At 37.5% G+C, this 22,329-nt stretch overlaps 2 protein-coding genes across 3 annotated transcripts in view; one reads left to right on the forward strand and one right to left on the reverse strand.

Annotated features, from left to right (window-relative positions):
* LOC133850297 (uncharacterized) overlaps window positions 1-6,644 on the reverse strand; it is a 79,538-nt gene extending 72,894 nt beyond the window's left edge. The window contains exon 1 of one of the 2 annotated variants that reach the window (XM_062286350.1): window positions 6,154-6,644. The gene's annotated coding sequence lies outside the window, so the exon portion shown is untranslated. Of the gene's footprint in view, window positions 1-6,144 lie in introns of both variants that reach the window. The other variant, XM_062286351.1, reaches the window with a different exon arrangement.
* Window positions 1,286-3,570, forward strand: LOC133850177 (uncharacterized). The gene is made up of 4 exons (XM_062286174.1): window positions 1,286-1,584; window positions 1,641-2,039; window positions 2,874-3,172; window positions 3,227-3,570. The coding sequence occupies exons 1-4, from the start codon at window positions 1,460-1,462 to the stop codon at window positions 3,481-3,483; spliced, it is 1,080 nt and encodes a 359-aa protein (XP_062142158.1). The 5' UTR covers window positions 1,286-1,459; the 3' UTR covers window positions 3,484-3,570.
* Window positions 6,645-22,329: the final 15,685 nt, after the last annotated feature.

Below are 22,329 nucleotides of genomic sequence, written 5' to 3' on the forward strand. Positions count from 1 at the left end.
ATCACCTCCTCATTTGATCGATATCTCTCGCCTTGGAGGTGCTTTTTGAGATCTGCAAAAAGCCAGTAGTCGCTGGGGGCCAAATCTGGAGAGTAGGATGGGTGTGGCACTAGTTCGAACCTCAATTCGCTTAATTTCAGCATTCTTGCCATAGACTTGTCACACGGTGCATTATCCTGATGAAACCGCGGTTTCTTCTTTGCCATATGTGGACGTTTTTTCTAAATCGCTTGGCCCAGTCGATCTGACAGCTTTATATAATATTCGTTGTTGATTGTTTTACCTTTCTCCAGGTAGTCTATAATCAAAATCCCGTATGCATCCCAAAATATGGACGCCATAACCTTACCCGACGATATTTGTGTTTTGGGACGCTTCGGACGGCTTTCACCGGCTACCACCCACTCAGAAGATTGACGACTGGGTTCTGGAGTATAGTAGTGTATCCATGTTTCGTCCATGGTTACGTAACGGCGAAAAAATCGGTTCTTTTGCGCTTCAACATGCTTACACACGCCTCGAAAGCATCGATACTTTGTTGCTATTGGTCCGGTGCTAGCAATCGCGGCAGCCACTTTGAGTAGAGTTTTTTCGTATTCAAATGTTTATGCAAAATCGTAAGCAAACAGCCTTCTGATATCTTTGAGGCATCAGCTATCTCCTTTAATTTTAATTTGCGATCGGCCAATACCATTTTTCATATTTTTGCGAAATTTTCTGGCCTAACTGCTGTTTTTGGGCGTCCGCTACGCTCAGCGTCTTCGGTGACCACACGACCACGTTTAAATTCATTATACCAATCCTAAATGGTTGATTTTCCTAGAGAAGAATCCGGGTAGTGCCTATCAAGCCAAATTTCGGCTTCTACCGTATTCTTTCCCATCAAAATACAGTGTTTAATGAGGACACGAAATTCCCTTTTTTCCATATTGTAGAAAAACTCAAAGGTTGTTTCACTTTAAAAATTGTAACTTAAACGCACGTGGTCGCAGAGTTGTAAAATTTTTACACAGAGCTTATGATAATTGACACTATCCATAAAAAATATCGATGTTTGCTTACTACTACCCCCTTTATGTCAGGCCGGGGACTTATTGAGCGATGTGTTAGAAGTGTATAGAGAAGCACACTCTGAATTCGAATCGTAAATTTTTGGTTTTTTCCTAAATTGTATGCCGTTTATTGATTATTTGGAGTAAAGTTTAAAATTTGATGTGAAATATATTCTAAAATTTATTTATTTCGTTGATATGGGGTATGTCACAGAATTTGTTCTGTGTTTTACAGAAGCAGGACGAGTTGATATCTTCAGTTACTACTTTGACTCATACTTCAAAAACAATCAGTTTGCCATTGACTTCTACAGAAGCATTATAACATAGAATCTTGCTTTATTCGTAACACTCGAAAAGCAACTCTTACACAGCACACAACAATTCTAAAATATACTCTGAAAAATATGTGGATGGATAAATTAGTTTCAATTCACTCGATACGCCAAGTTGGCTTTAGCAACTCTGGCGCTGAAGAATATGTTGAAGGTGAACACCATTGCAGCTATGATTCACAGCGTGGCATTTTGAGGTAAGTGTTTTCAAACATCACAGAACAATAGCTGAACAATTCTGTTCGCCTAATAGAACTCAACTTCTGCTGCTCGATTACAAGCAGTTCAAGGCTGCACGTCTTATACAGCGAATATTTCGAGGCTGGCGTGTGCGTCATCTGCTAAAGAAGCAACATCGAGCTGCGATTACCATACAAAGAATATGGCGACATTATTGCGAAGAACGTCATAGAGTAGTCGACATTCAGGAAGAAACACAGTCTTGTGTGCTGATATCTCACCATTCGAGTTGCGTCAAGATTCAGGCTATGTTTCGTGGTTGGTATTCACGCAAATATATCAACAATATGATGTATCTGAAGAACATACAATTGGCTGCTGTGGAGGACATTTTGCACTCGATTATCTATAAGTTGCATTCATTGAAGCGTAACGATCAGTTGCCAGGCATTCTCACATTCCGTGAGGGAGAGTAAGTTCTATAGAATTCATGGTTTCATAGTATAGAATTTTCAAATTATCATGCGATATGTTAGGCACAATTTACTATTTAATGTGTGTAAGGCTGCATCTTTCAATAATTCCATTTATGACATTCCATGTCAAGCCATTGTATTTATAATTATAGAAATCTTAATGTAGAATTTTCATAATTTATTGCCTTGCAATGGATTTATGTCTATTACCATTTAATGATTTGACTACTTTTGTTTCACCAGTTTCCATTTTTAAAATCTGACTTAAAACTTAACTCTTAATTTCATTTATAAACTAATTATCAATCTCTCGTTTGCGAAAACTCAGTATATTTCTCAAGCTCCACTAATTTTAGTGTGCCCGTTTTCAAAAACTTTTGTGCTCCTAAATTTGTCGTTCGCCTATTAAATAAATGAAATTATGAAAAGAAACAGATGAACTCACATTCTGTGCCCATTTCTATTGCGACATTTTTTTACAACAATTATTTTTATTTTATAACTTACAACTTGTATGAAATATTTCTTTGATTTTAAATATTTCTTTGATTTTAAATTTCGCGATTTCGTTCATCTGGGAGCAGCTCTTAAACATATAGAAATTTAGAGAAAATTGCATATTATAAACTAAAATTGTGAATCCTCTTCTCCAATGCCATGAATCTGCTTTGCTTGTTGTTTGATCACCTAAAATTTATGGCTACTTCTGAGTTGCAACTCTATTTTATTTGTTTTATCATTGAATTGAGTTTCATCAATCATCAATCGCTCAACAATTGCTTCAATTATAATACAATTTAATAATTTTACCGCATTTTCCCTCTTGTCAGCACTCTGGGCAAAGTGGAAGATTTCATGTCGACCATGACCTATCGTCTGTTCAATCGCTACGTGGGCAGAAAGTGGGCGATGAGCAAGACCATCCTTGAGTCGCAGCGTATGGACTTCAAGAAGGCTGTCGAGTACACTTGGGCACCGTATTATGGCAATGATCACATCAATGTGTGCAATCCCCCGCCGCCTCCGCGACCTCCCAAGTTCTATGAGCGTCGCGAATACGATGTTTCACAGGCTTTTATGGCATCTAAACGCGAGGTTCAAGAGCACAAATCCATGAGTAAATCCATCTGTGAGTTCGAGTAAGTTTTGCAAAGGATTTTTTGTTTAACTCGTCTGCTCGCAGCGCGACGTAATCACGTTTTAAAAGCTCTGCCCTCGAATCAAAAGCGTTTTTGCCGCGAGTTGATCCACAGCATGAGGCGTTGGACCATCGAAGAGCACCAGAAACTGAATATACCCGATGACTTGAAGGTCGATAGCAACTTGAAGGGCTTCTTGGAGGAGCTACAAGGATATCTGACATCGCTGAATTACATTGAGAACTGCGATTGCTTGCGCGATTCGCCGCATCCACATAAATTAACTCCACGCTTCGATTAGGAATAATTTATACTCACATTCGCAATAAAATACACATATGCTTAAAATCCCATGTTTAACACGGATAATCTAGGAAACCAAATCACTGCATTGTTCTTAAAGAATTTATTTTTGTATTTAGCTATTATCAACTTCAGAAACGTCTGTCGATTGTCGTCCAATGTAATCAAAACACATAAATAAGTTCAATCAATATTGGCAACAAATTAAATTTAATGATGTTTGTTGCTTGCAGCCAAAGTAAAGTAGCCCCAAGTATTAGAAGAAAGAAATGCCAGCGAAACGAGAGAAGAAATTGCTAACTCTGGTAAATATTTGCCAACTGACGCTAATGAACTTGGGCATACAAATAGGCAACACACCGATTCAGTTACTTCGAGGCAATGCGATAGAGTCTGAGAGAAAACGAAATCATTTTCCCCACAGATTCAAGCAAAAGGAAAATTCCAAGTCGCCGCTACTCGATTGCTTTTGATTAAAGCTTTTTGCAGCACACAAAAATTTGCTCACTTATAGATTTTGCTCATGTGATTTTTTTTTTGGTTTTTGCTTTTTGGAGAAACATGTTTACACAAAGAATTTTTTCTATTGATTGTGTGTGATTGCCGCAATGTGTATGTGTGTCTGTGTGTGCTTTCACATGTGCTACAATGTTGCACAAGAAGCACGTTTGGGCACCATTGTGGGCACACAAAAGTCAATAGCTCGACTGTGATTTTCCCATTCTCTCTTTTTCTCTCTCTCTCTTTCTGTACTTCTGTCGTTATTTGCAGAGGTCTCGCTTGACAGAATGAAGCTACTTTTTGAGCAGGATTTGTTTCGAGAATTTCACAATACTCTGAAAAGCTTAGTTCATAATTTGTCAACTGCATTTTGAAACTAATATTGCCATTTAATAAATGTTTCTTGCATTTGCAATTCTCTTTTAAGTCTACAAATATTTCATATAAATTCCAATATCACATCAACACATGACAAATGACAGCACATTTTAATTAAGCAGACAGAAAAATGCCAGTCATATAAGCAGCATAAAATAGCAACAGAATTAACCCAAATATGCAAATAAATTGTTGGAAAAACAAGTCCTAGAGCCAAAGTTGCACATAAACTTCCACAGCTCATTAAGTCACTGTCAGCCAGAAAGAGAGAGAGAGAGAGAAAGAGAGAGAGGTAGACATAGATAGAGATTGCCTAGTGAAAGCTAGCGGAAAATACTTGTATATAAAAATTTATGCGACGCCAACTGGACGACAGACCCCCTCACATCCACCCAACGTATTGGGCATCCTTCTCTCCTCCCTTTTCCTTTCCCTTCTCATTCTCTTCCCTTTTGCCAGACTGTCAGAAAGTTCGCTGTGTGCGAAAACAAAAATAAAACATTCGCCATGTAAATTATGAGGGCTCCAGCCCAGCATCAGCAGCAGCAGCTCCTCTGCTCACAAAAAGAATACGTAAATTAGCAAAATAAAATAAAAATATCAGCACTTGGGGCGCCAGAGGTCAGGCAAATTATATAAAAAAAAGGAATAAGAATTGTTGAATTTTACTCAACTCTCCACTTGGAAGAAAGGCTAAATGAAAATGTCGACGCATTAATTGAAAATACCAAAAAAAAAAAAAAAAATGCGAAAAGTGTAAAAAAATGCCGCACATCCTTGGCCTGAAGTTTAATTAGGCCGTCTGCGTGTTGTGGCCTATATAAGAAATGCTTAAAATTTCGGTTAATGTTAATGTTGTTGGCCTTGCGCCGTCGAAGGTCAACGCGGTCTGGGCCGCTTGTTTTCTCTTGGTTCTGGGACGTTAAATGTTGAATACTGAATTGGGTGTTTGGACGTTGAACGTTCAGCGTTCAACGTGGAGCCTTCAACATTGGGTGTGGCCAAACTAATTAGTGAGCATTTTGTGGGCGTTGCTGTTTAATGAAATTTTAATAGGAGTTTAATTGAAACTCGGTGTGGGCTCCACAAATTATTTGCAGCCAACTATTTGCGTCAAGAAATGTTGCGTAAAAGCAATTCATATTAATAATACGAGAGAATTATGAACAAAGTTTATATTCATATGTCTCTCATAATGCTTGTGGTATGTCAGAAAATTTTGTGTGTTGTGCATTAATAATGCTTCGCTTTGAAGTTAATGAATTGCAGAGCTTTCAAGTCAGTTGGTATTCTAGTGAAAGTTGCTATTGTTCATTGCATTTCCAGAGATATGCATAGATTTCATTTCCATACATATTTTGTATGCAGTTTTGAGCAGCAAACTAAGAAACTATTATATATGCTATGCATGTAATGGCAAAATGAAATAAATGAACAGAACTATTCGTAGACTTGAAACGTTGAATAAGTGCAGAAATTGCCCAAAGCTCTTTGCTAATTACTTGGAATTTCTTTCATTAAAATCAATGATTAAAATACAATATTTCAATGCAATGTTTCCTCATGAAAGCAAGCTTAAAGTGGAATCTTTAATCTCTTAAAGTATATAAGCGCAACGTATTTCTGAATTCTGAGATACTAACAAAATAAATTGAAAGAAGTTTACTACCACCAGTAATTATTATATTTTCCCGGAATTTCCGTTGCATAAAACACATTTCGCCCTTGTTAAACAATTTAATAAAAGTGCAAGAACTGTGGTTAAACAAGAGTCGAGTACTTCACTTACTTGCTGCGGCGTGTGGCAACAGATTGATCAAGTTGTTGCTGCTGCAAATGCAGACTTTATACTTTCAACGGCTAATTGGTCAGGCACAAGGAAATTGTTTGTGGCACGCAAGCAACTGCAGACGCGACGCGGCAGGATTGTAATTGCTGGAATGCAATGCGAGCCACCGAAGTCCATTTGTGGGCATATGGAATATATACACACACACATACACACGTCCACAGTGAGTGCAATAATTAAACACACGCGCGGCAATAATGACACAGCGAACCGACGAAATTTATAATAAATGCAGCCTTGACAGCAGTAGGAATATCACTCATACGCCTCATATGCAGCAGTGTAAAGTGGCTGGCATTTTTGCACAGTTTTGTTGTTGTCGTTGTTATGTTTGTTGTTCGTTGTTATTTTCGTTGATGACGCGGCGACAGCGACGGCGACGGCGAGTTCGTTTCGATAACTTCTTAGGGTAGACCCAGTTCGTAGCGCGTTATCAATGAAACTGCTGAACTGCTGATTTTTCTCGTCATCGTCGCTAGCATCGCCCCAGAAAGCGTATTCTGTGCCAGCCTTCGTTGTCGTCGTGCGGCTCTCTCGTTGCTTCGGCTCCACTTCGGCTCGTCGTCATTTTGGGCGGGCGACTCAACTTAACGAAGGCAGCCGCAGCTGTGCTCTGAGCATGGTCGAAGGGAAATTGCTCAGAGAAATTCGCAAAGCGGGAGAGCAAGCAAAGGAGAGCAAGAATATTTGCAACTGTAAAGGGAAATTTACAACTGCTAACAGCGCCTGTTATATCTCAAAGGAATATTTTTAAATGTTATTTCACTAAAAGTTGAAATGCTAATAAATATTGTAATTCTTATGAATCATTTCTTTCACAAGAAGGTAATATACTTTTCTTTATAGTTTTATATTTATGCATTATTAATTTTATAAATTGTATTTTTAAATCCTATTTTCAATTGCAACATTAACAACAGTTCACGGGCTCTAACAAAGAGAATAGTTTGTATTAAGTTAAAAATTCTAATTTCTCTTAACCATTTATCTAACAGAATAATTATTCACATTTTTTTCTATAAACTTGAAGTAATTTAGTAAATTATTCCTTATTTTATTTTCTAATTGCATTTTCATATTAATACTTTGTCCCAAAACAGAAAACTGGGATATTTGTAGGGGAAATTTGTTGGCAATTTAAGGGTCTTTTTTTGAAAGTTTAAATAAATGCACATAAATTTAACGGAAAGAAATGTTAATAATTGCACTGCAAATTTTAATCATAAATATTAAATTGTTACAAAAAATAAGTAAAATTTAATTTAAAAAAGTTTAAAAATATCTTATTCGATAAGCATAAATTTAAAGGTGATTGGCACAATAATTTTAAGAGCTTTAGCTTGTAGTATATAATAAAATATGTTACAATTTAGACTAAATGTAAATATAAATTGTACATAAATTGTCAGATAATAAGCCAGCTAGGGTTGTCTGCGGCTTTTTTTAATAGTAAGTCTTAAAATTATTTAATAACACCTAATGATAATTTTTGCCCTTTTTGCTACGTTTTTAATAAATATTTATATCAAAGCCATGACATTAATTTATATTTTTATTATTCTTTAATTTTAATTGAAGAAATACTAAGCACCACTTCACCAACTAATTCTCTCTCTTCACAATTATTTTAACATGTCTAAATCTTAAACAAATTCTTAAGTAGACCACTTACTGGACACTAATATCAAATGATGCATTTAGCGTTTACTACTTGAGACCAAATTACTTGCTTATAATGCGACATGCAGTTAAAACAATGCCTTGTTAACTGTGGCAATGTTTTCTCTATCTCTCCCATTCTAGGCCAATTATGATGGACCACGATTTTCTCTTGAGCTCTGGCAACCTGTCACGTTCTCTTCGCTGTATTTTATTTATAGAACAGCGTTTAAGCTAGCAAATTGCTCAGAAATATATTAAAAATAATATTGTTTAGAATTTCTAAATTAAATTGAGCACAGTTATTACATTTCTTATTTGTATTTGAGACATTCATAAAAATGAGACATTTGAAATATAATTGAAAATTTATAGAAATTTACGCTTTAGTTATTGAGGTTGCAGGTTTTAATTTTATTTGTATTTAAAATGCATATGGATAGCAAGAAAGTTTTATTAGCTGTCAAATTGGAAAAGTTTGTATTAACAGCCATTGCTGTTAGTATCTTGATAGTAAATATAGTAAGTACTTAATAAAAAATAAATAAATATTTAACTTAAACATTTTTTATATTTTTATTATCGCTTCATATTAAGAAAAAGAATTTGAGTTTGATGAAGAATTAAATTAATGGTCAATAAATAACATGGACAACATTCTAATATTATATAAACACATACATATATCCTGAAGCGACTAACCTCTCTCGCATCTCATAAAATAATAATGATACGAATTTAAATAAATATACATTAAATATATATGTATATCGTTTATTTCATATACACAATATTAAAAACACCATTCTTTAAGTCGAATTCTTTTGATAAGAGTTGCCAATTTCAATTGAGAGTTTTAGGTGTAACTTTTTGCGACTCAACTTCTCTGTGTTAATGCACTCTTCAGCTCAACCTCAATAACTCTTAAGGACTTACAGTTGTTGCTGCGAGCATAATCCATTGGGCTAGAAATAAATACATTTGTGTGGCCAAAAAAAAAAGGAAAACAATTTCCAAGTCATAAGCAAAAGCAATGCATCATTTTTATGCCGAAAACTTTACAACTGCCGCAGCGATGAGTGTGCCCAGAAGCAACACACTCGCTCACACACACACTTACGTACACACTTACGTACACACACACACACACGCACATTTGCGAGCTAAGCGAGGGCAGAGAGCACCCCAAAGGATATTAACAATAATCTAACCAAATTAACCCAAAGCACTAAAGTGTAAGTGACATTAAGTTAATTTTCGTGCGAGGACGAGCTCAAAGCGGATACAGCTGCAAAATAATCACAGTGAAGGGAAGCGGTGAGGAGGGAAGCGGAGGCGGAGGAGTGAAGTCGAAATAGCAACAACAACAACAACAACAACGATAGCTAAGGAGAAGAAAAGAAAAACGTTCGAGTTTTATTTAAGTTGGGTTTTCTTTTTGTTGCCACAAAGTTGCTGTTGTCATTGTTGTTGTTGTTGTTGTTGGCTGTGTTGCAGCAACTGTGCAAAATTTCCCACGAGATCAATCAGCCACAGGCAGCAACAGCAAAAGCAGCAGCAGCTTGACTCTGCCTGTCATTGCTGCTGTTATTGTTGTTGCTGTTGCTGTTGCTGCTGTTATTACTACTTTTTGCTACTTTTTCTTTCCTTTTGTGAAACTTGAACGAGCGTCTGCTTTTGTTTTTGTATTGTCTATGAACAACAGCAACAGCAGCTTCTTCCTCAGCTTCAGCTGAACTTCTTTTTCTACTTTTTTTTTTTGTTAAGGTTTTTCTTTCTATTTCGTTTCTTTTGTGTCGTTTTTTGTTTTACACCTTTTGGCATTGGCCTTTGCAGTGAGAGCAGCTAATGAAGCGACGTTGATGATGCAAGAGCAGAGCGGGGAAGTAGCTCAGTGGCGTCTGTCCAAAAAGGGGGCTTAGCGAAAGCGAAGAGGAATGAAAGAGCACAAGATGATGGAGTGCAAGATATCATTTAGTACGCCAAGGGAATTGAGTCTGAAGGATGCACTGAAGCAAAGACACAAAACAGAGAAAAGTCTACAGAATTTCAGACAGAACTATTTCAAAGAAGAAACAGTAATAATCAGCTTGAGGTATAACTGGAGCGAAAGACATCATCAATATTGATTGTCAAAAAAAAAGAGAAAAGTGTTAAGAGAAAAGTGTTAAACAAACAATTGAGAGAATTACTATGATAAATATTAGTCCTAAGAAAATATAATTACTTTTGTTTTGGCACCAAAATTTAGAGAATTTATATTGAAATCGCCAACGCATAAGAAAAAAATGTTATGAAAGTTCGAAATAAATAATATTGTATTACTTAAATTGGGCAGTAATTTAAACATGTTTCGAAACTAAATAAATTTATATTTTATTAAGTGCTTGCGAACAATGTAATACAATTAAAATTACTATTATTTTTCGCAGCAATTAAAGAAAATCTTTTAAGCTCTTTACAAGGAACTAGTTAAAATTATAATATTTTGTTTTTTGCAAAATATATAAATTAAATTTCTGTTTAGTCATTTTTTGTGAATTCAATATTAACTGAATTTATCTAAATAATGTAAAAATGTTATGTAAATCCAAATGTATGTAAATAATTTGTTAGGGATGTTGAGAAATTACTAACGAAGAGAGATATTAATGTAATCACTATTACTTTTTGCTAATTGTTATATACATATTGCATTAATTTTTATTTATCTATAAAGATCTTTCAGAATAAACTTGTTATTCTTCTTTTACCTGTTGCATTAAGTAGAATTAATTTAGTTAAGTTTTCTATCTTGCTAACCATTAACAGAAACTTTAAGCTATCCATATAATAGCCCACTTCCCACTTTCACTTCTAAACTCTCACTCCGCCTCTGTTCTAATCGAATTGTTGCAAACAAAAAATGCTAGAAAAAACTGTCATCAAAGCAATCGCAATCGCAAGAAGTGAAGCAAGAAACTTTTGGCGTTCATCTCATTAACGGGCCAACACTTCAAGGACAACTTAACGCTAATTGTCTTGGCTCTAGTCGTTGTTGTTGTTGCTGCTGTTGCTGCTGCTGTTGTTGTGTGTGTAAGTTCAAGTCAGAGAAATATGCCGCCAAATGACAACGTTGAGGGAGAGAGAAAGTGAGGACAATGCCAGTTGATTGATTAATGGATGTCAACGTCAGCGAAGGTGACAAGTGGCCAGCAAGTCGAACAGGGATTCGTTGTGTGTGTCCTCTGGTAATCATCAAGAGCTGCCTACTAAATGATCTGCCAAATTGGATGTGGCTTCAGAGGGATGAGGGAAATTGAGGAAAAATGAGGAATAGGAATGGGAAAGATTCTTGTGCCAAAAAGTATGCAATAAAATGTCAAAATGTCGCACGGCAAATGACAAGAAAATTGTTTGCATTTTCTTCGTGCGCTCCTCGTAACGAGCGAGATTTCCAGTTTTCCACTTTTCCCCCCTCGTATGCGGAAACATTTCATTTTGCGCCTCAATTGCTGAAAAGGGTTTCAGGACGAGGTGTGTAACTAAAAGGAGAGTTTCTTGCACAACTTGCACTTCCGTCTACTTTTGCATTTCCGCATCGCAACCAAAAAGAAAAACCAAATTGCGCCTCGGACGCCATTTGCTGTTCATTGTCGTCCATTGGCGTCCATTGCGGATGTCCGTGTCGCAATTTTAATGCAATTTTTATGCGCTCGTTTTGACTTCCTATTATTATTATTCTTATTTACTTTCTGCACTTACATTATTTTTATTTTGTGTGTTACTTTTTTGTATTATTTGTAGGTTTACCAAGTTGGGGAATTTCCTCGGTAAGTAGAACTGCATTTCCTTTGCAATATACTTAGTATCTTCCGTCATATCGAGCACAACTCGTGCTTGTTGTATGCATATTGACTAGAAATTAGTTGCCTAATTCTTTTTTGCACTGTGTGAGTAAAGAAAGTTTAGAAAATGTTGAGCGTAAAACCATTTTACATGCTGCTAACCACAGGGCAATGTTTGGCAACTAAGCAAGCTCAGAGGCAGACCCCAACCCAGAGAACACTTGGCTGTTGTTGAGAACCAAGAGAATTCTATAAAAAGGCACAAAAGACGTCAGCAATGTCTACAACAGCAGCAACTAAAACAACAACTGCTATGTGAGTAGTATAACAACAAAGGCATCAATAAACAGTGTAAAAGACAGTCACCAGAGCCCAGGACATGCAGACAAAGGACACCAAGACATGGGACACAGGACACAGGCAACAGAGAATAGAGAACAGAGGAGAAAGGAGAAAGGAGATGGGAGAACGGACTTGAGGCCGGCCATAAAGCTTCCGGCCACTGGCAGCTTTTGCTGGTCCTTCATATTTTTATCGGTTGCGCCATGAAGCAGAGCCGAGAGTGCCTTGAGGCAACGGGTTAAAAGGGCGTGGCAGCGGACAGTTGATAGTGTGGGGGCGAGACAGAGACAGAGACAGAGAGGGAGAGAGCATACGTCAAAGATGCTTTATTGAGTGAAACAAACAAAAGCGTCGGCCTTCACTTCGTCTTCGTTTTCGCCTCGTCTCGCCTTCATCTGCCTAAGGAATTGGCAAACAATTTTAAAGTTGTGCGGTTACTTAAGCTCAGTATCCAGCAGCGGCTTCGCCTAACCGTTATTACCCCTAGCAGTACCCGCCCCCCACTCTCTGCCTCTCTCTACCCCTCTTCGAGCATTCATACCACAGCCCAGTTCAATGGTTCTTCGCAGCAGCTGCCGCTGCACACAATCAAAGCGCCCCGGGCGGGATTTTAAAAAGCACTTACCAAAGCTAGCAAGGGAGGAGCTTTTGGCTAGGGTTGTCGTCGCATCGAAAGTACAGAGTTCAAAGTGGTGGCAGGTGGCGGGTGGCGGAAGAGCGGGGCGAAACATACGCGTATGAACCGAGCAGCCTGCTGGCAAAATTTGCAAAATATTGACAGGCATTGGCAGCCTCAGCGTCAGCCACAGTTTCCACCTCAACCTCAACCTCAGCCTCAGCGTGGATGCCGCTTGCTGGGCATAATTTAATAAATCAATATTTTATTAGCTGCAGCAGGGCTGACAATGTGAGCTGAGAGAGAGTGAAGAGGGGAGCAACAGTCTTGGCTGTCGGATCAAACAGGTCGCTTATCGCGTTGGAAAGGTGACAAATTTAATAAACAGCTGCTATTAATGGTAACAGCTTGTGCTTGATTTTTTATTTTATTTTTAAATCAGCTGCAGTTGTGGCCAAGTAATCGGTAGACCAAACATTTTATCGATAAATGCAATTAACACAGTCTACGAAACGGAAGTGAATTAACGCATAAGTGCAGAATGGTTGTCAACTGCATTTGGAGAGGGAAAAATGCTGAAAAATGACTGAAAAGTGATGTTTATGATACAAAAATGTGCAATGCAAATTTAGGGACTGAAAAGGGGCCACATCATTTATTATATATTATGATATTTTGGTATATATTTGTAAATAATTTCCAAATGCAAATACAATCGAAACTTATTTTACTTACTGTTTATTTATATATAGTAAATGTAATTCTTTTTATTTATTTATTATTGATTCTATCAATCAATAGAATATTTATGGTTCTAATTTATTATACGCAACCTTTACTTACAAATACAAAGTCAGCAAAAATGTATATTAAATTACTTATTATTTTATACTAAATTGTAGGCATTACCTATTTATAAGTTTTTTGTTATTGTGTTTTTAACCTATATTGTGTCGATCCTTTTGTCCGACTTTTTTGTAGAATAGTTTTTTTCTTCTGCTGCCAATCAGATGCAGCTAATAATCTTGTTCTTTAGAATTTCTTTATTTTCTCGCTCGAGTCCATCTGCTGCAGATCAAAAGCAAATGGAACACGTGTCCAGCTATCACTGCGGGCTAAACCGAGCACAAACACAAATAAGTAGACTGGGTCAGGACAGCAGAGGACAGGCGAGCACATCAAGCCTGACCCCAAGAGCCCATCCACTACCAAGGGGCTGCTTAGCCAGGACATGGACTCTACTATATCCTTGTGAGAGCACTGAGAACTGCGTGCAATGCCTTCCAAATGCCTTTCAAGTGCGGCGCCTGCAGCAAACGCATAGAAAAGATATAGAAAGAAAATTGTAGCTATAGCTGACTAGTTGTTATTGTTGTTCGAAATGTTGGATTTATTATTGTTGTTGTCGTCGTTGTCGTTGTCGTTGTTATTGTTGCTTCTGTCGCTTTACGCACTCAGCAGAAATGTTGAGCGAACGATGGCGCTGCTGCTTTCATTACTTATTTCTTTATGACGCTAATGTCCTTAATTCGTCAGTGTTAACCTAATTTCGAGTAGTCGAGCCGAGGCAGGCAACAAACTTCACTACGACAACGACAACGACAACGACTGACGACAGGACGCAGGATGCAGGAAAATAGAAAGAATTATGCCAAGAAAGTTTTCTATTTTGTCGCAGCAAAAGTTTTGCGGCCAATGCGACGACGAAGACGATTGTGCCACACATACAGCGATGTGGATGTGAAGAGAAAGAACTGAGAGAAAGAGGGGGGCAGAGTGCCAGAAATTCTTTGCCTTCTGGTATCCTGGCCATGTCCTTTGTGTTTGTCTGCGCCTCAGAGTCTCAGAGTTCTGCGCATTCCCAAAGGCTATATAAATCATAATAATTTTGCAATGTAGCAATGGAGCAAAAGGAGCAGCAGCTTCGCTGTCGCATATCCTTGTGGCATGTCCTTTATTTGCTACGTGTTGATGTCCTTTTGATGGCACTTCTTTTGCACAACTTGCAAGCCAAACCCAACCCAACCCAACCGAACCAAAACCAAGCCAAACCAAACCAAACCAAACCGAACCGAAACGAGCCTCCACAAAACAGCGAAAGCCTCGAGGGCAAATGACAGCCACAAACCGCCAGGCGACCCTCAGTTGGTCCATCGTCCTTCTGTCCGTGTCCTGCGTGTCCTTTTTCGTCCTCATCTCTTTTCGTAAGTCGGCTGCGTGCGTGCGTGCGAGCGTGCTTGCCGTGCCGTGCCTTGTCTTGCCGTCTTGTATTTGTAATTCCTGGCAGCATGTCCAGCATAAAAATATACTTAAGTGATTTCTCTTGATTCACTTACATAGATTTGGGTTACATTTCTTTTCTATTCCAGCTTCATCTTCGTCGTCGTCGTCCTCGTCGTCATCGTCATCGTTGTCGACTCTTTGTGCCACACAACAACGTTACAAATAAATAATCTTTATGATAGAATATGCCATCCCATCGCCATCGCCATCGTATCGTCTTTGGCCCTTCATTTAATTTCGCTTAAAAGCGCCAAAAGTTAAGCTGTAATCATTTAAATGATTTATTCTCCTTGATTTTCATATCACGGATCGCCGCTTGTCATTCCCTTTGCGACTGAACCCACGAGGAGTGGAGAAGGTCATTTCCCATTCCCTTTCCCTCTTCTAACCTAACATCTCCCTTGGGTCATTCGAATTGGCATGAAACTAGGGGACATTCTCAATCATAATTTGTTGCTGTCACATTGATAATAGCAGATTTATATGCGAATATATGCGTATCTTGGTCCAAAAAGGTGAAATTTTATGTTGATTTTGCGATTTCGTTATTCACTTTTGCCATCGATTTAAGTTAAGCCCAGGCTCAAGAGTTCAAGAGGTTAACGAAAGGTTGCTCAGAGTTTTGTTTAACAACATGGAGACAACTGAGATTTATAGTCTATGTCTTGCGGCACACCAACTATTATTAGTTTGGGTCTTTTTTCGCCTTGAAATGTTTCTAAAGTTTATGCATAATTTACTTTTAGGAGAGCGTACAGTAGAAGATTATAAATTTATGCAGAAGTTGAACTGATAAACTCTATAAATTATTCGATGTTAATATCGTAAATCTAGTACTTATATCATTATTACTATAGTTGTTTATTTGAATTATTTATGCTACTATTTTTTTTTAATTAAGTTGTTCATTTATTTTAAATAAAGTATATATTGCACTATCGATGAGTAGGTGCTTAATATGTATTTTTTTCCCTTTACACCTATGTATTTATTTATGTATCCTTTATAAATTTGTTATTTGCTCTTTTACACTTTCACATGATTTTTTAAGTTAGCATGCATACATCACAAATTATTCAATATATCTTAGTTAAATAATTCACATCAATTTGTAATCTAACATTGCTTGTAAGCATAACATATTTGTTGTATTTGTTTTATTCTTTGCTTGATTTGCGCTTTCTTCACTTTGCTGTGGTTCACCAGAATTGTAAATATTTATTTCATAAAAAAGCAACAATAGCATATTTGCTTGGTCAATATGCAACAAATGTGTAATCAAAACCTGCAAGCGAATGCAGCAATTTATCCTTGACCTCAGAGGCAAACCGAAGTCATTAGAAGATTTTTGCGCTGCATTGTAAATTTTTAATTGTTATTTCCCTGTTGTTGTTACTACTTTTTCTTGTTGTTGTATTTGTTGTGGATGTTGCAACAAAAGCCCTGGAGCCAGCTGCAAGCAGCAGTGTTGAAAACAACGCTAATGACTAACTTTTGGCAAAAGCAAACAGCACAAAAAAAAATATATTTCATAGCATACTTTTTAGGGCTGTTGCTGCTGCAGTTGCTATTGTTGTAGTTGTAGCAGCTATTGTTGTAGTTGTTGTTGTTGCAGTCGTCGAAAACACTCAAAACCCATTAGGCAACACTTTATGCTTAGTTTAAAGTTTGAGGGCACACCAAATACAAAAACAACAGAGAGAGAGAGACAGAGAGAGAGAGAGACAACAGATATATATATAGTATTTATCTAGAATAGCAGCAAAAGAGGTTACTGCGGGCCAAGTGCGTTTTGCATATTAGCGGAAAGTTTTGAGAGATGAAGGAGATGGATATGGAGAGGGGAAGAGACAATCCACTGTTTGTTGCATTCTATAAAAACGTTGCTCAGTTGAACAAGTGCCGCACACTAACACACACACACACAAACACACAAAAGCGACATCTACTTAACAGTTAACAGCTAACAGTTGGCAATGGGCTGTGCCCGGAGGGGGCGTGGCAACTGCATTTAAAATGCAATTGCCGTACTCCCGTTCGTACACACACAATGCAAATGAACCGACCCGACCACGCCCCCCAAACAGCCTATACTCCTTGCGCCCATAGTTATCTTGCAAGTTGTTAACTGCTCTGCGGGGCGTCGTCACTTGGGGCAGCGAGAAGGGAAGAGAGGGGCCTAGGGCTATAGGCGTTGCGTTTACATTGAAAATTACCCCACTTTACTGTGTTGACGAGATCGTCACAGTCGCGGCTCTTGATGTCCTGAAGATTAAGGTCTCAGGGATACAGACAATTCCGCACAGTGGGCAAATATTCCGCAATGGAAATACTTAAAAACATTAAATTGAAAGAGTTAAGAATTAAAAGTGAAACTGAAATAAGAACTGTAAGTTACTTAAAGCAATTATTAGATCTATTATTATACTACCAAATTTAATAATTATTGTATTAAATTATTATAATATAATATATTATTCTATATATAAAATTTTCTTTATTAATGAAATATAATAGCATTCCCATTAAGTTAGGGAAATTTTGTTAGATCAACCACTATCATATTAACAAAACAATTTAATAAGACATGGCTTAAACCGATTCCGATTTAGAGTTTTATGAATCGAATTTTTAGACAAAGAGTAATAATTTTTTTGTTTATTAACAAAATTAAGTTTATCAAACTATATTCAAACATATTTTATATTCTAACTCATGTGGCATTGTTAAGTTAATCAGAAAATTCGAAAATATTTTAATTTGTTTCTTTCCATTTGTTAATTATTTATTTGCAAATATAAATAAATTGGTTTTACTCTATCTCCTGATGAATTTCATAAAATTTTGCTGCTCGAATACGGATCAGTATGTAAGTAAAAACCTTTATTTTATTTAATAACATTTCTACCTCAATTTGGTTACTGAAATTTAAGGATGACTTTATTGATCTCTTTTAATTTGCGTTTAATTTTCAATACATATTGTCACACTGTGCGCGCTATGGGCATTGCAGTGGGTTAAGTACTGCAACCGCATCGCTTTTGCGGTTGTCGCGTGGCACGCGTATATTAACATAAATCGAATGTGACGCAACGGAGACAGCAACAGGAGGAGAGGAAAGGCTGAGCTAAAGCCGATGGAAGCGAGGAGGCGATGAGCAGCTCGGCGAAGACTCCTTTGACACTCGCAAATCACTCAACGCAAATGATAGATGATGCGGCGGCCTCCTCTTGTGCTTCCCACTTTACGTGTTGAGCGAGACGCACAAAGCGTTGCAGCCACAGTTGCAGTTGCACAGCGAACCAGGGCGGGAGCGGAAGTTTTGGGGGTTGGGGGAGCTGAAAAGGTCGGGACCCGCAGCGTCATTTAACGCAATAGCGCCAACTATAAATTTAAAATTAATTTTGAAGACTCGACGCCCTGCGACGAAGGCTGCACATCAACGAGCGACGACGTCTCATGCGAGACATTTCCGTTGACACAAGGCGAAAGTGAGAAGGGGAGCAGAGGACGAAGGGAAACAACAACAACAACAACACGCACATGACACGCATTTTATTGCCGCATCCCAACTGACAGCAAACCCACGACTTTAAGGGAATGGGATACTAGTCGAGTTCGGTTTTTGGGTTCGAGTTCGGGTTTCGAGTTTGGGATCAGGCAACGTCGGTAGCTGTTCTTTAACGCTTTGTTGTCTGTCATTACAAGTGCATAAATAATTGTAACCACATTTGCTGGCGTCAGTGCCGGTTGACGATGAGGACGACGACAACGACAACGATTTCGACTCTGACTGCGAGGACTGACGAGACAGTCAGACAGACGAGTATGGAGTATCATCCGCATGGCGACGGCCACTGCAACAGTTGCCACTGATGACATGACAAAATATTTTCCCAAGCGACTGTATTCGAGACTCGCTTCCTCGTCTCCAACTGCGCCCAACATTGTTGCCACTGTCACCTTGCAGAGCTCCAAAAGTTGCTTTTGACTTTGACGCCAACACACACAGACGAACTCACACTCACTCACACACACACACACAAACACACACGCAGGCATTCATAGACATGCAGCAAAGCCATGTCACGCCCACTTTAGTCATGTTGCCATATGACCTTTATGCAATTGCATTCTGCGGCAATGTGTCGTCGATGTCAGCAGCCACATCACATTTCCCCCTTCCCTTCCCTTCCCCTTCCCCATCCCCTTCCCACAACAACCAATCTCTTTTTGGCTGTCTCATGATGTGAGTTGTTCGTTTGGCTTTGTTTTTCTACTTCTCGTTCTTACTTCGCATCTCTTTCGTTCTTTTTTTTTGTGCATTTCATTGTGGATTCTATCATTTTCTACTCGCATGCTTCAGCGATTTTTGGAATTTTCAATTTGTTCAGAAATTTTTGGACGCACCCAACGAAAAGAAAGTGCAGCAGCAGAAGCCAGAAGGAGCAGCCAGCGAATAGTCAGCGATAGTGAAAAAGTCAGCGATAGAGTGCCAGAGTGAGAAAGAAAAAGCAAATGCAGCACTTGCTGCATTGAAGGAATAGAAAAAACTCTGCATGGAATTTTATTTCTGTTTACAGTTTTTACAGTTGAAATCGTTTGTAATTGCAGCTTACTTCATAACGTCATTTGTCCTGATGATGGATATTAATTAATTTATTAAAAGTAATTTTTCAGATTCAATTTGTTGTTGGGTGCTTCAAAAAATTAGAAAAGCTTTATATATATTACAATGTTCCCAATAAAGATCTTAGTTCGCTGGTCCCATACAAAAAGAATTTCTTAAATAATTTCTATAGTAAATATCGCTTGTTATTCGATTGTTGTCGATTTTTGTGGGCGGAAGACTTTGGGGCAAATAATTTAATGAATATTTAGAAAATAAATTAAATCAAATTATGTTCTTCAATAAATAGTTCTTCAATAAATAGTTTTATTTTAAATAAAGCATTGTGTTACTTTATTTCAAATTAAGAATAGAACCAGGTTTATTTGAGAATATAGAAATATAAAGCAAAATAATGGAATTTAGATCTACATATATTGTTTACAATGTATTTATTTTTTTTTCAAAAGTTCTCGAAATTTAAATTAAATTGTTTTAAATATGAGTTTGCCTAATCGGAATCATCAGGAACTATTAAAAACTATATATCCTATATAATACTTTATGTATATTTAATGCCTTTTTATTATATCGTAAAAGTATCTTAATTGACCATCAATCTATCTCTTAACTCCATCCACTTGCAAAAGCTATTGAAACTCAATTTCAATATGCCAAAATAAAACAAAAAATATTTAACTTATTAGGCATAAGTTTGGCTTAAATTTATGGCTGACCGCAGCATTATATAAATACAAATTTGCCATTTTTATTTTAAGCCAAAACTTTTGACATCCAATAGGGAGAGCGTGGGAGGGACAATTGAGAGATAAACAGCAGACCAAAAGAGAAAAGGCGAGAGGAAGAGAGATGACCGCTGACCTCTGTCAATAATAAAACGCTTGATAAATGCTTAGAAAATGTACGAAATATTTTACATGCGAATTAACGCAATAAATTTGATGCCAGAGATTCGACCACAATAAAAACAACAACAATCTTAGCAACTAGAACAAAGAAATCCCAAGAAGAAGAACAATAAGCAAACAGAGAAACTTTGATTGCGGAACACATTTGTGATTTATTTGAGCGCACATTTAACAAATTGCCACCCCTACAAAAGAATGTTGTACGAATGTGTGTGTGAGTGTGAGTGGAGTATATGCTAGATTGGTATTTATTTATGCGACGGGCTACTTAAGCCATTAAGCAAACGCTCTCGCTCCAACCCAACCCAAATAACAACAAAAAAACCCTCTTCTGCCCTCAAGATGTTCTGCGCAAATAACTTGATTAAAAAACCGCAAAAACCTATCGAGGGCTCAATGCGTTGACCACACTCGCACACACACAAACATGCCAGATTGGAGATGGGTTGAAGGGGGGTGAACAAGGTGGCTGAAGGGTTTGTTCCTGCAGCACAGTGAGGGCCACATGTTATGGCCACCGCAATCCGATTCAATGTGTAATTTAACACGAAATGGGAAACGATTGCTGTGTGTGTGTGTTTGAGACTGGGTCTCTGTGTGTATGAGTGTGTGTGTGTGTGTGTGTGTAGATCTCTCTTGACCAGATGAAGGCCATGCTTGACCAGTGCCTGAACCACACCTGTGGGCGTATGTGCTGCTCTTCATGTAACCAGTGGGCGTGGCCCGTCTCTATTTGGGCTCGTCTCTTTTTGCTAGCTGCTATACTCTGCGGGGCGCTGTGGTGCGGTGTGTAATGCGGTGTTGCGGCTGAACACTTTCAGCTGAGTTTATTGACGCTGTTGGAATTAATGTGGCACAATGCTATAATCTACTGGGATTTGCCTTAGCGCAGCAACATTCAAGAATCAAGCATCAGCTGTCGAAATCTTGTTTCGCCAACCTTCTTTCTGCCTTCATTTCATTACAGCTTGATTTGTGATCCATCATTACTTAATTTTTATAGAAAGAACACTATTTTTAATTGAGATAACATTTTTATTTTTATTTACTTAGAAGAGGGTTAGATTCGTTATTTTGGAAAATGTTCAGATAAATACAGTATTTTATTATTAATATCCGTTTCGAAATAAACAGGTAAGAAAAATATGGACGAAAACAGTGCGGTTATATTCTTAAAATATTAATATACCACAGAAATACTCAAATATACCAATATAACACTGCACATAAAATGGACTATAGAGTACAATATATACCAGATTGTCAGCCAAAGCAATTGGCTATTTCGTCTCGTCTGTTGACGCTGATCAAATATATATGTATAATATATATATATTCTACCGTTTATTTAATTTTGTAGAATAAACATTTACATATATTTATGAGGGTAAATACTTTGAAATGACTACGATATGCACAACATCATTCAGATTCCATTAGAAGAGGAAAGAAATATTTTGCATGTAACTTTATACTTAATTTGTCCAATCAATCGTATATTTAAAATTCAACAATCTCAAAAGATTTCCATAGTTTAGATAAAGGCTCACTGACCAAAATCTCATGCACATCTCTTTTGATGTTTGTTTATTAATTTCAATTATTTCATCCCTTAGTTTCTTGGTTGCTGTTGCTTATAGTCCGCGTTTTAATTACTTTTTTGTAAAATAGTCGTAGGATTGATTTATTATCCTCGCAACAGTCGTGTGTGTATCAATGTGTTGTGGCCACTCTCGCAGCTATCTCCATGTAGAGCACGAGTTGTATTAACAATCAACTGAAAACCCTGTGGAAATCTGAGCAAAAAAGATGGCACATTTTCAGCAGACCTTTTCGATTAAAATGCGTTGC

The sequence above is a fragment of the Drosophila sulfurigaster genome, chromosome 2L (assembly GCF_023558435.1).
Source record: "Drosophila sulfurigaster albostrigata strain 15112-1811.04 chromosome 2L, ASM2355843v2, whole genome shotgun sequence".
NCBI classification, from domain to species: Eukaryota; Metazoa; Arthropoda; class Insecta; order Diptera; family Drosophilidae; genus Drosophila; species Drosophila sulfurigaster.

Excerpts from the sequence above, each read along its gene's own strand:
- LOC133850177 (XM_062286174.1), top strand. The coding sequence starts at position 1,460 with ATGTGGATGGATAAATTAGTTTCAATTCACTCGATACGCCAAGTTGGC. Across the intron at positions 1,585-1,640 it reads TCACAGCGTGGCATTTTGAG|AACTCAACTTCTGCTGCTCG; the intron begins GTAAGTGTTTTC and ends TTCGCCTAATAG. Across the intron at positions 3,173-3,226 it reads ATCCATGAGTAAATCCATCT|CGCGACGTAATCACGTTTTA; the intron begins GTGAGTTCGAGT and ends GTCTGCTCGCAG.